General features: G+C 40.7%; 1 protein-coding gene across 2 annotated transcripts in view; it reads left to right on the top strand.

Moving 5' to 3' along the window:
- Window positions 1-10934, top strand: part of colec12 (collectin sub-family member 12) — a 159610-nt gene extending 148676 nt beyond the window's left edge. For both annotated transcript variants that reach the window (XM_080194301.1, XM_080194302.1), the window contains 3 exons: window positions 3005-3114; window positions 5913-6055; window positions 8483-10934. In XM_080194301.1, coding sequence (XP_080050427.1) covers window positions 3005-3114; window positions 5913-6055; window positions 8483-8499 — 270 coding nt within the window. In that variant the 3' untranslated portion in view covers window positions 8500-10934. The remainder of the gene's footprint in view (window positions 1-3004; window positions 3115-5912; window positions 6056-8482) is intronic.
- Window positions 10935-12223: the final 1289 nt, after the last annotated feature.

The raw sequence follows: 12223 nt of genomic DNA, 5'->3' as shown, positions 1-12223 counted from the left end.
TTTACTCTCTCAAGGAATCAACGGATTTAAAGAGAGAGCAGGAATGTGGAGTTGAGGCAAAAGATCATATTGAATGGTGGCGTAGGCTCAATGGGTCATAGGGTCTACTCTTATTTCTTATGTACTTATGATTCTGACATCCTTCCACAAACATGGCTCGGATCTGAAAATGCAATACAGGTGCCAACTCACATTTATATAGTACCCTTAAATAAAGTTAAAGTACTTATTTTTATTTTTTTAAATAGAAAAACCCACTAACATTTCAATGACCAGTTTGGTTACAAAAGCTGAGAGGAAAGTGCGGGTTTGTTTTTAAAAGGAAGTCAGTGTAAAATTTCACGAAATCCAAAATTTCCAGCATTAATTCAAAATCTCGGGCTATCAAATTGTGCAGACCATGCCAGCGTGTGCGGTACGAGGGTAGAATTATTTTTGCTAAGATAGAGACATTAGCAGCAGGAAAAAACTACAGCACCCCCAACCCAAATATAAAAGCAATACAACAGAATATGACACCAAGCCATTTAAGGAGATGGCAGGATAGATGAATAAAAGTTTGGTTAAAAGAGGTGGGATTAGAGCAGCATCTTAAAGGAGGAAAGAGAGGGTTTAGAGAGGGAAGTCCACAGCTTAGTGCTTTGGTAATGGGAGGCATGGCCACCAATAGTGCAGGGATTAAAATGGGGGATGTGCAAATGGCCAATTTGTAGTATGCGGGTATCTCCAAGGATTGTGGAGCTGGAGAAGACTACAGAGGACAGGAGAAATGAGACCATGGGGAAGTATTCCTGACTTAGGTACATATCGAGAAAGCTTTCACAACCAATGGAGAAAATAGAGCTTAGATTTTTCTCATCTACTTCTACTCGTTGAATTATGAATCCCAAATATACCACAACAAAAACTTGCAGGTGGCACAATCTAAAGTTAGGGGAGAGGATGGAAAATCTGAAATTAGGAACAGGTTTTTTGGATGGATGGTTTCCATCTGAGGAATTGATGAGAAGCATTTTCCAGCCATTCCCAGCAGCCCCACAGCCACTTAATCCTCCAAGAAGCAAAAATTGGCTGGAAACTCGGCTTTTGCCCCTGACTCAGATGAACGTTCTACCTCAGAGAGTGGCCAGCTAATCTAATGGCCCGGCATTTCTGCAGTCCCAACAGTTCCAGTAGCAACAGTTATCAGGACTGGGACTATGAGAGTCAGGATGGAAGGTCCAGAGGCTGGGAAGAGATGGTTAATGTCTAGATGGAGGGGCTCTGGGGAGAAAACACCCACAGGGGGAAGACATTGGATGTTGCACACAATGTAGGAAGGGTGCCCTTGGGGGAGCACCACCTCATTCCTACCTTGGCTTTCCCCACCCTGGTGCAGGAAAAAGACCACAGCCAAAATAAGAATTTTCATGTGAGTCCAGATTCAAAAGCCCACTGATGTATTCTTTCAGAGAGATTGGCACACTGAAGCTGATTTGGGGTAATTCACTTTTCCAGTAATACTGACTTCTATGATGGGAAAAGCGCAAAAGATAAATTAGTCTTGTGGGAGGCACTGGTACATAAGTTCAGATCTTTCGGTAGAAATTAAATAAATTAGGATAAAATAGAAAGGAAAATCAACAAAAGGATAAGTAAAATGCAGAGGACAAATGAAGTATTTAAGTCTCAAGCTACATTGGCTGTCATTTCTTTCTGATTTTTACCTTCAGACACGCCCTCAGGTTAGAGACAGTCAGCTAATGAGTCACCAATTGCAACTCAGAAAACTCACTTTCAGCCAGCGATGCTGACTTTACCCCAAGTGGCCCGCATGCAGTAACCAGGCAACCACAGGAGTACATGCACAACAAAAGCATATCATACCTCCAACACCTCAAACCTATTCAGATCATGCATAATGAACAGCAACTGAGGAAGAGGCTGGGCTTTGGAAAGATCACAGGATTTAGCAGGGCACTTGTCAGGAATACAACAATTTCCAGAGCGCAGGACATTTTGGGGATGCAGCCAAGTAAACAGCCTTCCGTGTCATTGCAAAAGTCCAGATATTTCAGGGCCCTCTCGTGATATCATGAGTGAGGCCTAATTTTACTCTAAAATCGTGTCACTCGCAAGAAACACGAAGTTTGGCATATCTCTAAAGATGGCTTCAGCCATGATCAAGGTCACCATTTTATGGCAACTGACCTGAGTCAACTTCTAGATTTTTGACATAATTTTTATTGGTGTCCAGTATTGATATTTCAGAGTTCTGATTGATTTATGATGATTAGATAACTCAAATTCTGTGAGCAGTATTGCTCGGTTCTGCCAGGGGTGGACATTACTATGGGTGGGACTGGGCAAATTGGAAAGCTGTTCAGATATTCCCATCCCATTCTCAATGATGCCCCCATTGGCGGGACTGGAAAATCCTGGTGTATGAATCAGTGGCCTTTCCAATAATTAATGCAAAGTTAGAGTGAGCTAACTTCAGCTATTGCTTTTGCAAGTACCTGACTACCTTTGTTGCCTGAGCTTTGTATTCAATTTAGTGACTTATAAATATTCCAACCTAAATCATGTTCCTTTTCTGCCTTTTCTGATGGGTCCCATTCATCGTGGTTATGTTTCACATTACCTTTTCCAATTAGAAATCATTACTTAGCCTTATTGGACCAATCATTCTGACCACAATCTCAACATATAACTGGCATGCTATGAAAGGAGATACTTAATCAAACAACGGGTAGATAAACCCACAATTTTGCAGGTTAGTATAGGATTTTTGCAGGTCTTTACATTTAGAAGCACAACAAATAATATGATACATCTACCACCTGCACTCCTCTAAGGTAAAATCACAAACAAACATTGGCCAACCAAAGAACAACCTAATGTAATAAAGTATTTCTGGCAATGAAATGTTGTGCAAAATGTTTAAAATGCTCAGTGATTGTTTGATGTTGTACATAACATACATTTATTTACAGTGCTAATAAAATATGTATTGGCATTACAGCAATGGGTGAGAAAGCAAATAAACGGAATGAATTACTATTGGATTGGTCTATCAGACATAGAGGAGCACAATGTATGGAAATGGGTGGACGGAACCATTGCAGAATACACGTATGTGCACATTCTACTATAACATTTAATAATGCTAAATGTCGGGCAGGAATGATCATTTACTCATGTAAATCTAATTAACAATGTTGTTTTATTTAAAGTTAAATATGCCCTGGTCTATTTTATTCGTACTTTATATCACAATTCTGCACAAGTGATCGTAAAAATAAATGAATGGTTCAGCATGATTATCCAGGGAGTAGCTGAGCCAAACAATTTATAAGATCATGACAAGGTCTCATATGCGGCAATGCATATCAGAAAGTCATGGCAAGTACAATTTTCTAATCCATGCTAGCTGCAATGAGGCCCCACTAATAGCACATGTCCTGCAAGATTTAGCCTACAACAGGGCAGTTTGTTCTCTGATATTTGCTGAATTGCTTGCTCATGGTAGGAATGCTATAATTGGTTTCAGTGCCCTGAGTAGGATTATCTCTGCTGCTGATCTCTATGAATGTTACCAACTGAGAACAGGATTAGCTTTGGCCACAATGAGCAGGATTGTCTGCTCTCGCTGGTGGTGAGCTTGGGTGCATGAAGGATATTTAATTAGGTGGGCTGATGGCATGCATGAACCCTGCCTCCTTTCTGCCTCCAGCACAATTAAGATCAGGGTGGGAAGGCCAATGGTTGACCTTCCTGCCTGGCCATCAATTGAGGCCCTAAAGAAGAACATTGGAACATGGAACATAAAAGCAGGAGTAAGCCATTCATCTCTTCATGCCTGCTTGGCCATTCAATAAGCTAATGGTTGATTTTTAAATTACTGCTTTCATCTATGGAAATTAGATATAAAAAATCTTGGACAGATAAAAACAGCTAGCCAGCCTTCCAAACTGGTTGGCTATCAAGCAATGGAGAAAAAATTCAAATGGGCTCTTGCTGCTAGGTTTAGCAGAACCTCCACATTTTGATGTTCTTTGTTTTTCTGGTTGCTACAATTCACCTCTAATTCCAACCTTCCCTGCCTCCCCACAAATATCAGGGTTGTTGCCTCCAGCTCACAAATCATGAAGAATGGTATGGTGGCACAATGGTTAGCACCACTGCCTCACAGCACCAGGGACCTGGGTTCAATTCCAACCTCAGGTCACCGTCTGTGTGGAGTTTGCATGTTCTCCCTGTGCCTACGTGGGTTTCCTCCAGGTGCTCTCGTTTCCTCCTACAGTCCAAACGTGTAGGTTACCTGGATTGGCCATGCTAAATTGCCCCTTAGTCCCAAAATCTGTAGGTTCGGGGAATTAGTGGGGTAAATACATGGGGTTATGGTAACAGAGTGGGAGAGAGGGTCTTGGAAAGATACCCTGTTACAGAATTGATGGGACGAATGGCCTCCTTCTACACTGTTGGGTTGCTATGATTCTGGCCATTGACAGCTGTGACTAGATTTTTCCCATGAAGGTGAAAAACAAGTGTTGGAATGGTTTTCAGACCCCAAACCCATCTCTGGTGGCAAACCGATTGAAGTTAAAATTCCCCTGTTTGTGTGAACTGTTAATTGGCATGACGACTCACTCCCAGTCCAATTTGGGCTGCATTTATTCATGCCACAACACTAGGGGGTGCACTTCCTTCACATGCACAGATACATTGTCAGTGCCTGGGACATTATTGCCAAAGCCTGATACAGCAAACAGGCTGTAGCAGCTTTCTTATTCAAAACACCTTTACATGTTTTCACTGTGCATTCTCCTCAGAAAGATATGGGGAGTGACACTTTTGATTTGCAGGTTGCTGCTTGCATTAAAATGAAGAAAGTAGTGAAGAAGACCCTTCACTGTCCTGGTTCCACCCTCAGAGCCCCTCACCACTTCCATGCATCCCTTTCCAGTCCTTTTTCACTTTTTGTTGCAACCCCTGCTCCGCCCGCAGCCCCTTCACTGCTAGTTATTTTCCGAAACGGATGGTGGGAGTGGAAGGGAGAAGCAAATGGAATGGCGAGGAGCTGCAGGAAGGGGCAAGGGGGAGAAGCAGCGAGTGGGGCAAGGGGGAAATGGGAGAAAATGGGTGAAGCAAGCTTGCAGCATAGGAAGCTGCAAGAGACCATAGTGCCATGATTCTGGAAAACAGGAGGGAATGGGGTAACATGAGAAGAAGCAGCAAGCAAGCATGAGGGAGGTGGTGGTGTTGGCGGGGGGGGGGAGTCAACAGTGGGCAGGAGTTGGCAGCAGTGAGTGGGAGGGTGTCAGCACTGAGGAGGGGAGGGTAGCAGCAGTGGGCGGGAGGGTGGCAGGAATGAGTAGGAGGGGGTCAGCACTGAGTGGGAGGGGTTTGTGGCTTTGGGATGCAGAATGATGAGAGTTGGAGAAACCATTCATACGCAGGTGGGAGCCAACATCTTGATTTGCTTTTCCTGTTCTGTGGCAGCAGGTGTTACTGTGATCCAATCAGTGACAGCCGGGAGGCTCTCAAAGCCGGATGACCAATCAGAGACCACCCTGCTTCAGAGAAGAATCTGGTTGCAAACTGGCCAATGTCAGAAATGGAGTTAGGGAGCTGACACTTTAACCAGCCTCTCACATACCCATCTCCATCTCCATTTCCAATATCAGCAGGGCCCAAAAATTGCAGTCCCTAGATTTCCACATTTACACTCTGTGTAAGTAAATGAGTTTAAAACTTAATTTCAAAGGAGTGCAGTTCCAAATATTTCAAATTCATTTTTGTTAAGTCAACACTTCACCCAGACATATTATTTTATATGGGGTAACTGTATTAATTCCAGTTAACATATATTAGAACTATTTACTCTCCATTTGCCTTATGCCTTCATTTGTGCTGCTATTTTATTCCAGAAACTGGAGACCCGGGCAGCCTGATAACTGGCAACATGCAGCAGCAACGGAAGATTGTGCTGGCCTTGCTAGTGGTGCATTGTGGAATGATTTCTTCTGCACAGACCTCAATGGTTTGATTTGTGAAAAGGATGTTGACACAGGTGAAAGAGAAATTTAAACTTCTGCCTCAAAATTTCTGGCTCTGTTGTGAAAGTAGGCGATGCAGCAAAGTGTTTAGTAAAAAAATGACCTCAGGCCTTCCAAATCAGAGTGGTCTGCAGCTAATTCCCCAACATGCCATGTTCCATTTGGTGCTGCAGTGTAATAGGATAAAGGTTTGGTATTCATGCTATGCTGAAACAATTACTTCAGGAACCTTATATGTTATATTGGTCCTCAGCATTTCACTACTTCATCTGAAGCATTTTATCTCAGTCAAAGATTATTAAACTAACAGCAATTTCAAACTTACAGACAGTAGGTATTTTGATCAGCCTTCCCAGATGTACTCTATATACAGCCCTTAAATGACAGACAATCTCTTATATTTCAGAATGAAATAGTTAATCAGCTACTATATTGAATCACATAGTCACATTGTTGCTAGGTTTAGCAATTGGCACACTCACACACTCAGATCAGCTGTCCAAAAACCAGGTATTAACAAAACAATCTGTTGTTGGCAATCTGCCAGTTTTACAGAGCAACTCCAACGTAGATAAATCCATCAGTAAGTGAAAAAAAAAGGGAGTCTAGAAATTCCAAGATCCTTTCAATCTAACTCTATGTAGTAGGTCACAGAGCAGCCATGAATGATCTCGGTGAATGGCAGGACAGCTTGAGGGGTTAAATGGCCTACTCCGGTTCCTATTTTCTTTCTTAAGTGAGATTAGCACTAGGGTTTACAGGTGGATGGCACACCCACTTGCATTTATGCCGTATGTGTTTTTACCTTCTTGTTATTCATCAGTCTGAAATATGTATGTGAAAGAGTGTTTTATCCTAGGGACATAGGAACGGTAATAGGCCATTCAGCTTATACCATTTCTCCAACTGTCCCCCTTGGTGTCAGAAATCTCAATATTCTTATTGAGCAAGAATCAATCAATTTGTTTTTAAACTTTCAATTGACCAAGCCTCAACATCTTCTTGAGAGAAGAGTTCCAGATTTCCACAACCCTTTTTATGTGAAAAAGGTGCTTGACTTCACCCCTGAACAACCTAGCTCTAATTTTAAGCTTACTCCCTTGTTCTGGATTCCCCCCCCCCAGAGGAGATAGTTTCTCTCTATTGACCCAATCAACTCTTTTAATCATCCTAAACATTCAATCGGATCACCCCTTCATCTTTATATTCAAGGGAATATGTATAACAAATGCAACCAGCCTTGGTATCGTTCTAAGGAATCGGCACTGCAACTTTTCCAAGGTCAATTCATCGGGCTGGATTTTGTTTTTCAGCTGAGTGAAGGAGATGGAAAGGAAACTGAGCTGACCTCTCAGCCCACCCTACCCCTGCTGTCTCTGGTCATTGAATCAAGCACCAATCAGTTAGTAGCTGTCTGATGAGATGGCAACTAATTAGTAGTGTGATGGTGGGGCTCCACCCCAATTCACACTACACTACTGCAGAGGGGTTATGCTGTTAACTGGAAGGCAGTCAAAGCTACAAGTTTAAAGCCCTCCCCCAATTTTCCTTTATTTCTTAGGCTCCAAAAAGCTAAAAGAAAAGTATAAAATACATGAAAACCTGAGAGTTAGCACATGGTCATCAGGAGAGTGACTGACCTGCTCCCAACTTGCTTAGAGCCTCTTGCTCAAATGTCTATGTCAAAGTTACATCATTTATATCATCATAGTCTCTACAATATGTTCATTAATACTTTACTTGATGAGTTGTTGGAACGAGTACATCAAGGGTAGAACGAGTAAATTATTCAGTTTCTGTTCCACCTTCCTCACTTGTCCATAGTGACTAATTCTAATTGTTTTCATATTTGTTCTTATTCACTACTTTGCTGAAATATTTAACTTCTATTTCTTAATTAATGTATAAAAAGACCCACCTAATAGTTTGTATCTAAGAAGAACAAGGTAGGTGTCTCATCAGCAAACTAGTTTAAATTTAAGTTAAGTCGCCACACTCCAGCACCTGTTCGGGTACACTGAAGGAGAATTTAGCATTGCCAATGCACCTAACCAGCACATCTTTCAGACTGTGGGAGGAGACTAGAATACCTGGAGGAAACACACAGGGAGAACGCACAGACTCCGCATAGATAGTGACCCTAGCTGGGAATCGAATCTGGGTTCCTGGTGCTGTGAGACAGCAGTGCTAACCACTGTGCCAACATGCTGCCCTATGTACTGCAATCAGAAATTAGTTATCAGATATTGACTCACTAATCTCTACACGGTATCTATGAGGAAGCAAGTTTTGGATCAGAACAAACACAGTCTGCTACTTTGTTGTGTGCACAAGACTGTTGAGTTAAAATTCTAACTATAAGCTGTGTGCAACTGTGGCTTACTAATTTTCATTTTCCTGCAACAAGATGTATTCATACCCTTGGTCTTTCCACATTACAGATCAACTTTCAGGGTGATTGGTCTGATTAACCTAAAGAACATGTCCAGAGACATTTCCAGACCACGCCAGGGGTGATCTGCAGTTTCAGGTCCCTGTTTACCAAAGGAAGCTTCTGATCTGCGTTAAATGACAGCTATTAACCTAACTTCCTAAACATCGTTTCCTCATGCCGAGCATCGGAACTTACATCTTTGACCCTCCTTAACTTTTAATTTGAAGTTAGCCCAAGACTTTATTCTTTAAAGAATATCTATTATTTGATAACAATTATTGTTTATTAAAAGTGAAATAAGCAAGAAAATATATTACAAGATCCATATGAGCCCAGTTTTTTATTTTATTTTCCATAAATACCTAAGTCTGTATAAGAAAATCTATATGTTAACACTTGTGTTTAGAAATATTTACCATTCTGCATAGTAACAGGCTGACAAAGATTTTTAGTTTTCAGGAATGTTTGGACTCAACCTTCCGTGTCTGGTTAACAGCAAAATCAAAAGTTCATTATTCCCCTGTTCTATCATCAAATACAATGCCAAATATAAGAAAGATGTAGACATGGAATTGAATCTTATTTTGTTACCTTCCAACTGCTATAAAGATGATCTATTTTATGCTTTATTGCAATGAACAAGATGAGTATTGCTCTATTTAATCAAATGGACAATCACACTGCCCTCAGCCAGTGCCCTCAAATCTACAAATATAATTTCACCTGGAAACACAGCTTGTTAAGAAGATGTTTGCAAATTAAAATGTTATAATTTGGAATGAGAAGGGTGCTAAAATGCTTTCATAAACATGAAGAAACATTTTGACATTAGCAAGTTACATGCACATCTCAGAAGAGGGGGGCGGGAAACCTGACTGATGGTCTAGTAGTATTATCACTAGACTATTAATCCAGAAACTCAACCAATGTTCTGGGGACCAGGGTTTGAATTCCACCATGGCAGGTGGTGGAATTTGAACTCAATAAAAAATATCTGGAATTATGAATCCACTGATGACCATGGAGCCATTGCTGATTGTCAGAAAAACCCATCACGTTCACTAATGTCCTTTAGGGAAAGAAATTTGCCATCCTTATCTGGTCTGGCCTACATGTAACTCCAGAGCCACAGCAATGTGGATGACTCTCAACTACCCTCAGGCAACTAGGGATGGGCAATAAATGCTGACCAGCCAGTGATGCCCACGTCCCACAAATGAATAAAAACAGATTAAATAAATAAACTCAAATAAGGACCACTTCCTTTATAACCAACACATGTAGTCAAGTAGCCCAGCTAACCATGTAAGCTACTGCCCTCCAAGAGAAAAAGAGGCTGAAAGAATAAGGGAACTCCTTAAGATCCAATATTAAAACCAAAAATGCCATCCATTTGAAACTTTTGTCTTTAATGAAGTACAGATTTTTATGATTATGAACTATTCCATTTTAAACTTAAGGTTTTGCTATTAATGATTATGACCCATAAAGAATCCATCCTGACTGCAAATTAAACTTTTAGCACACTTAATTAGTCAATATTTGCAAAACATTTGTGTTCAGTCAACAATTGCTGATGGAGCCAGCAGTGCAAACATACACATAATGAACATCGACTCTTTTTAGAATTATCCTTCCACAAAGGAGCTTGGATCAATTTAACACTAAATATCAATATGTTATTCCCATTCACTCCCATTTCATAGAAGTTCTAATTACAATTCTGATCCAACATTAATTTGACAGATTTGTTTTGTACCTATTCAGATTTGGCCTTAAGTGGGGGAAAGAAACATTCTTAGAGCAGATCTTACTGAAATTAAGATTACAGATGGATTTCAAAATAGCAATTACACCAAGACAGTAATATAACTCAGATAAAAATCAAGTCACGCCACAGAGTTAAGGATAATAGTGCTTTGCTCCTATGATTTTCTGATCTACAATTTGCCAATGCAGGAAGCTACCAAGCATTTCCCAGGCATTTTCCCACAAAGTGGGGGGAGGCAAAATCATTGATTTGATCATCCTAGTCCATACTCAAACAGCCGTAGCAACCAACTACAGAGCAGCTCTGGCTCAGACTTAGGAGGAGAAGATTGCAAGTCCATTCACTTAGCTGAAGAAAATATGAGAAAAAAGAAAAACAAACATAAAATCAAATTAAAAATGTAGTGTTCGCTGCATCATTGCTGAAATAATGGAAGGTTACTGCTGTTATGCTTAAGTTAGGTAAGCCAAATTGAACAAAAATGGATAAGAGGTGGTATTAATTACAACTGCTCTTTCATGTGACAATTTTTTGAAACATTCCTTCGAGAGAGTCAAACAAAGCCATGCACCATAGTCAAGTTTTACTGTAATGGGTACTTCCAGAGGGCTCAATAAATTGTTATGTATTACATTATTGTCAAATACATCTGTAATGATTAAAATAATGTCCATGTGGAATTGTGAAATAAAAATAATTTTATTTAAACAGGATGTGCATTGATTGCTCCAAGCGTTAATAGGCTTTTGTGTAGAATTCGATAGAAATTTACAGCAGCAAAGTGGACAATTCAACTCAGAATATCTGTCCTAGTGTTTATGCTCCGTCCGAGGCACCTCCACCTTCCATCATCTCTCCCTATCTAACATCAGTGCTACCTCATTTTATAAATTCATATGCAGCGTACTTTCAAGCAGAATAATTTTTTATAATACTGATATTTTGGTGAAGGAGAAAATTATATGAATTCTAGACTTCTAATAAGGAAAAAATAAAATAAATGTACATACGGGCAAAAGTTTTTGAAACTCCCAGGAGCTGGAAATGAGGCAGGTGAGGAAATCTTAAAGAGTGGAAGGCAAAATGTGTGCTTTCCAAATTTGGTGAGAGGTAGTATTAACTATATTCATGTGACAAATTTTTGCAAAATCCCTTTGAGAGAGTTAAACAAAGCCGTACACCACAGCCAATTGGATGAAAATTAGGTATTTGTTTGGCTGCAGATTGAAGGAAGATTGTGCTTCTCAATGGCAAACAACAGACAACTCCTTATATTAGCATGTCGTGCATGCTCATTACAACACAGTTTCACCAGATTAAACTGTACCTTTGGAATTCATGCAGCAAACAAGAAACATGTGCCTTCTGATTCATGATTAGTTAAAGATGGTGTGCAACAAATGAGGTTGTCTTACTGGTGAATTTGGAATGAGTAAGAGCTGCCTTTGTTGAATGGAGAGCTTTGTTGAAGCAGGGGAGAGATGCTTGAGATCAGGTGATAGCTGTGAGAGGGGAATGAGGCATAGCGATCTGAGGAAGGAGGGAGAGGACTGTGAAAGAGGAGTGAGGCATGGCTGACTGAGGGATGGAGATGGAAGCCCAAGAAGGCTCATTTGGAGACAGGGGGGAAGTTCAGTCATACAGGGAAAATTAATATCTACAGGCAATAGGTCAAGCATAGTTGTGAAGAGATCAAAAATAATAGCGGGAAGGTCAATGGTGAAGTCTTGAGAACAAAGGGTAATAGAGGACACAACAAGGATGACAGAAGGAGGGTCATGGATGATGGATGGCAACTCCAATGGGACAGTTCAAATATGCTGAAGGGCTGCCTGATGGTGACGGGAGGAATTCTTGCGTGAATGATAATTGGTTGAGGTTGATGGGTGGTGAGTCAGGGGTCATCAAAAGCAGGGGAAGGGAAATGGAGTGAGGAGAGCAATGGAGGGAAATTCAAAGGTGATTGAGGGAGGGTGT

This window comes from Carcharhinus amblyrhynchos, chromosome 8 (genome assembly GCF_965287045.1).
Source record: "Carcharhinus amblyrhynchos chromosome 8, sCarAmb.v2.hapA, whole genome shotgun sequence".
Lineage (NCBI taxonomy): Eukaryota > Metazoa > Chordata > Chondrichthyes > Carcharhiniformes > Carcharhinidae > Carcharhinus > Carcharhinus amblyrhynchos.
This window is presented reverse-complemented; position numbering and strand designations above follow the sequence as displayed.